The 5379-nt window shown below is 36.3% G+C and overlaps 1 protein-coding gene across 1 annotated transcript; it reads right to left on the reverse strand.

Moving 5' to 3' along the window:
• Positions 1-3205: 3205 nt before the first annotated feature.
• LOC145158982 (F-box protein At3g07870-like) lies at positions 3206-4680 on the reverse strand. Its single transcript, XM_079077855.1, has one exon. The coding sequence runs from the start codon at positions 4574-4576 to the stop codon at positions 3380-3382; it is 1197 nt and encodes a 398-aa protein (XP_078933981.1). The 5' UTR covers positions 4577-4680; the 3' UTR covers positions 3206-3379.
• Between the last annotated feature and the right edge of the window lie 699 nt (positions 4681-5379).

Below are 5379 nucleotides of genomic sequence, written 5' to 3' on the forward strand. Positions count from 1 at the left end.
CCTGATACTACAACTGAGGATGATGATGTGTGTATGTCTTTTGCTGATCTTCAGTTTGATATAGAAGAGGAGGATATACCAGATCATATGTTAATGTCTGGTAAGCAATTCAAAATCCTCAATCGAAAACTTAATTCTTTACTCCAGCTGCATGCTGATGCTGGTATTCGATACAATGTCACTGGGATCGAGGTTGTGTGATGCTAAAGGCTCAAGAGCTTCAACTGAAAACAATGTTGGATCAGATGGACAAAAATAACGAACTTCGAGTGAAGTTTGAATCCGACTCGTTTAATCATGAGGTAAAGGATTTAAGAGTTGTTGCAAAGGAACGTCATTTGTTATTCATTCACGTTGTCAAACGGATTGAAGAAGATGTAAATTTGAAGATCGAAGAGCTTCGACAGGAGATGACACAGGAGGTTGCGAAAGTTGATTTAGAACTATTCGAAACTTCATACTAATGTTGATATAGTTTCTGATGCAGTCACGAAGCTAGTTGAATCTCACACTTCTCTAAACTCTAAGGAGTTGGTCCATTTTCAAGGAGTCTTGACAGAAGTGAAGGAAATGATTTCTAAGCTTTCTATTCCTCCTCCTTCAACAATTTCTCAAGAGTCCATCTCCCAACTGTTTTCTTCGTTGGAGTCCAGATTAAAATTCGATCTTGGTCCGTTAATCAATTTGGTGAATTTGATGCTCATGGCTGACACACCTGTTTCCAAAGGGGTGCAAGGGGGAGAGAAGGGTGTGGGTGCATCAAAGAACGTTGAACAAGGTGAAGTTGTTGGAAAGGTGTCAAGCACACAAATTCCCAATACATTTCATGTTTCTATAACAACTACTTCTACGACCATGACTTCGAAACCTTTAACCAAAGGTATTGTCATTGGGTCATCTACTGGGGGGGGTCAAGTTCGAAGCCACCACCATCAGCAAAACAATTGAAGAGAAAAGGAAAGGTGATCCATCCAAACACTATGGCTACAAAACAATTGAAGCTAATGTATTCAGTGGGGTTATGCACGAGCTTGCCAAAGTTCTCAAAAAGAGCGTTGATATTGAAAACTCAGATTTCAATCACCTTGACTTCCCAATCACTGGAATGATGTTTATCGCTTTTCAATATCAGATTATTGATAAGTTTGAAGACAAAGAGGAGTTTAAAAGGATGAAAATCATATTTCATGTTGTTCTTGGTAAAAGGGAAGAAGAGATTTGGTCACTGGTCAAAGGTTTTCGAGTGCTAAACATTTCCAAAGATGTTCTGTTCGAAGGTGTTCTGTAGAATTTTCGATATCATGCAGTTCAAGCAAACAATGTTGCATTCGACTTCCTAATAACTGACTTCCCATTGCTGAGTCTTAATGACCTCATCAGTATAGCAAAGATTTTGAAAAGTGTTGATACTTCGAAGCTACATTTGACCAAGAAAGAAGATTTTCTTCTTGAATTTGCTCACATAAATTTGTTTATAGACAATTACTATGATTGTCTTGCAATGAATGATGTGGAATTTGCACTTACTTTGGGAAAACAAATTACTGTTCCACAGTCTTTATTAAAAGGAGAGAAGAACTTCAAGAATTATGATGATGGAGAAATTTGTTTGAAGCCTTTGGGAATTGTTTTTGTTGGGAAGAACAAAAACAACAAGATTACAAAGTTTCTATTCAAGGTTGAAGATGTGGAAAGATATACGAATTATTAGTATACAAATTTAAATTTACTGGTTGGTGTCAACAATTGTAAGAAGAATTCAGAAGGGAATAAAGCTGAGGTTGTAAGTCAATCTTATGGCAGAGGTGCATTCTTTCGGTTAGGGACCCAACCGTAGAATCCATGATCAGTTGCAATCATTTATCGGGAAAGAGTGGTGATTTTCTTTAATCCAACAACAATGATCCCATAGTCAAGTCAAGAGCTAACAACATTATGTATATTAAGCTAAAATTGTTATAACTAAGCTCAAGCCAAGTGAATTTACCCCTAAATCGTAACTGAATTTTTATATATAATGTTGGTAAGTTTGTTGTATGAGCGTCAACCAGAACTATTTGTTAGTTGTGGTTTCCATTTCCTCTAAATTTATCCAAAAACTAATAGGTATTAGCTTGTTTTCTGTCAAGTTTATTTTGCGCAAGATCTTTGATGAGAATGAACTCTACTAAAGCCTTCATAAAAGGTATTTTTGAAATCATCATCAACAATTATATCAGACACTATAATGGAAAGTGAGTTTCTCATTCTAATGTATTACTTACTCTATATCTATTTCTTTTTAAAAATTAGTGTGGAAAGTTATGGACATGTGTTACTAGATTTTACTTGTGGAAAAGAGAGAAACTCAAACAGAATTATTTTACTAGTTGCTTTATGCATCACCAGACTATTTCACTTATCAACTACAAGTGAATCAAACAGTGCAAGGTCAAACACTTTTTGTTCTTAAATATTATGTCACAACACTATAATGGAAAGCGAGTTTCTCATTCTAATGTATTACTTACTCTATATCTATTTCTTTTTAAAAATTAGTGTGGAAAGTTATGGACATGTGTTACTAGATTTTACTTGTGGAAAAGAGAGAAACTCAAACAGAATTATTTTACTAGTTGCTTTATGCATCACCAGATTATTTCACTTATCAACTACAAGTGAATCAAACAGTGCAAGGTCAAACACTTTTTGTTCTTAAATATTATGTCACATTCATATGATTTATGGCCTATGGAGGAATCATTCAATATTAATTGATCTATGGCCTATTAGTGTATTAATTATGTTATATTTCAGGCCCATTGGTAGCATGTTGCATGTATATGTGCATTAGTCCTCTTCAGGGCCATTGCCCTTGTTTGTGTATTTATACATTTAATTAATGAGAATTCCAATTTTCACGAAATACAATATTCCACAATATTCCACCGATAACAAACCTCATGGTATTACAAATTGTAAATGATGCTCAAAACCTTAGACTATAAACCTAGAGGAAATGCTGAAACTCTGACATATTAATTTTGGGTGGTGCAAGGAATATGAAATTCTAGAACAGGACTTCAGGGTTCCATTTCTTGACAAATGGCGTTGATATCTTCATCATAATTAGAGGCAATCATGCACTGATGTTGCTCGTTACTATGTTTAGAGGAACACACAAACCCTTTTGGTCATAATTAATTAGGCGCAGTGTTGTATGGAAAGCAACAGAACATGATCACCACCACCAAAGTTAAACAAATAATAACTGAACATCACTCATAAAAGCTATAAAATTGATCTTACAGCCAACACGGCATCAACTTTTATATATAATGCATTTAACTTTTTATCAACTTCAACTAATTTCTGTAATTATCTTCCTCAATTGTCCACACTAAAAGCCATCAACTTCAGCCTCGATATTGCAATCAGACCGATCAAGCATTACCAGTGTTTCCATGTAGGAATTCACAGCGAATGTTTCAGTTGTTCCATAGATCTCAAGATCATTGAAGCGTCCTGAGTTGGGCTCATAGACCACAAGTTCTCTCTGTTCAGAAGTATCATCATAACGATATTCCACTTCCATGATAGGTTCACCACTCTTCCTAAATCCAAGTGTTTTTATTGTCCTTGACCAATATGGTGCATCAACAGTGAATAACTTTGTAAATGATTTCTCAACACCATTCTCCATCACCCATACACCACAAGCACCTTTCACATAGCTATCATATTCAAGCATGACAAGAGACTCCCTTACCTTAGAAATACACAGCTGAAGGGGAGGGTGGCGCCTTAAACTATCTGGGAGGTCTACCACTCCGAAATTCTCAATAGTCATATCAAATGACATAATCAGATTATGATTCAGTAACCCGTTATCTGTAGTCATCGGGTCAAAAGCACACCAATAGATAAACCTATCAACAACCACATGAGGCCAGAAGACACGAAATGGTTTACTAGGAAGATTGCTAGTAAGATTTCTCCATTTTCTTGAGCTCACAGTATAAACTTTAGCTTCACAATGGTAACTAGGTTTGTGGAATAGTGTGATCTCAACTATCTTAGGGTCGCAGGTAACAGGACAAACCCCAAAACCAAGATTACTTTCATGGTACGGATTAAACTTCTTAGGCACAGGAACATCAATTGACTTTCTAATCGATGGATTCCAAAGAACCATCTCTCTTTTCAAGTTGGTACAAAAATCCTCTTCCTCCTCATAATAAAACTGAAAGCACAACACTCCGAGAGAGCTACCGACTATGCATAACTCTTTAAGTAGTTTAATGGACAAGGGAAGGGTATAATCAAACCTCTGTTGAAGGAAACTGTCATTATCCAGAAGCAAAACATATTTGTTCTCAATTTTTACCGGATCTTCGTAGCTTAAAAGCATCTGGGGCGGCTCTTCGTAGCTTAAAAGTAGATGCTCCGCCTGAGTAACGCTGTGAGCAGCAATAAACTTAGAGCAGTCGATCAAAGACTTCCATGCTTTCGAGACGGATCTGAATTGAAGCAATGATACGACAGGAAGCCTTTTGATGATATTTTCTTGGATATGGAAAGGAATTTCGTCTGACATTTTGATTTCGTATGCTGCAGTCTATGAATTTCAAGGTATTTGTGAGAATCCGTAATAGATCATAAAACCATTTTATATACAACTCAAATTTTATAGGATATTTATTTTTAGGATATTGATACACACATACCTTTGAAGGAGACATTGATTTTCATTTACACCACATATAAATTACCCTAACTTTTCATTGAAAAATTAATATAATATTTATAATTTATAGGATATTTATTTTTGGGATATTGATACCAAAATCTTTGAGGTTGTTAATTTTTTACTTTGTTTCCGTGGCTCCAATTTTATGAGCAGTATTATCTTTAAATTTGGAAAGTTTTTTTTTATTTAATTTATGCAAATTTGAAGGTAAAACCGACAACCAACGATGACCACTACAAGAATATAAGCCTTTAGCGGCGACACTATTACCGGCGACATGGACTTTTAGCGGCGACTCTAGCATTTGTCGCCGCTAAAAGTCCATGTCGCCGGTAATAGTGTCGTCGCTAAAGGCTTATCACTCGAATCCGCGTTTTCCCCCTCTGTTAGATCTCAGCCGTTCAATCAAGTATCTAATCCAACGGCTGGGGTCCCTTATCCGTACAAACCTAATATCGGCGACATTTGTGTCGCCGCTAAAGGTCTAAAACGTCGCCGCTAATAGTTACCTAAAAAATGACGCGGTACCCTTCCCTCCAGATTGTCGTCGCTATTGACTTTAGTCGCCGGTAAAGCCCTAGTTGTCGCCGCTAAAGGCTCTCGCAGATAAAAAAAAAAACGCACGCAGATTGCTCATTTCTTCCCATTTT

Source organism: Lactuca virosa, chromosome 2 (assembly GCF_052849685.1).
Source record: "Lactuca virosa cultivar CGN04683 chromosome 2, Lactuca_virosa_CGN04683_v6, whole genome shotgun sequence".
In the NCBI taxonomy this organism is placed as follows: Eukaryota; Viridiplantae; Streptophyta; class Magnoliopsida; order Asterales; family Asteraceae; genus Lactuca; species Lactuca virosa.

What these genes read in the sequence shown, in the direction of transcription:
- LOC145158982 (XM_079077855.1), bottom strand. Translation starts at nt 4,576, where the DNA reads ATGTCAGACGAAATTCCTTTCCATATCCAAGAAAATATCATCAAAAGG.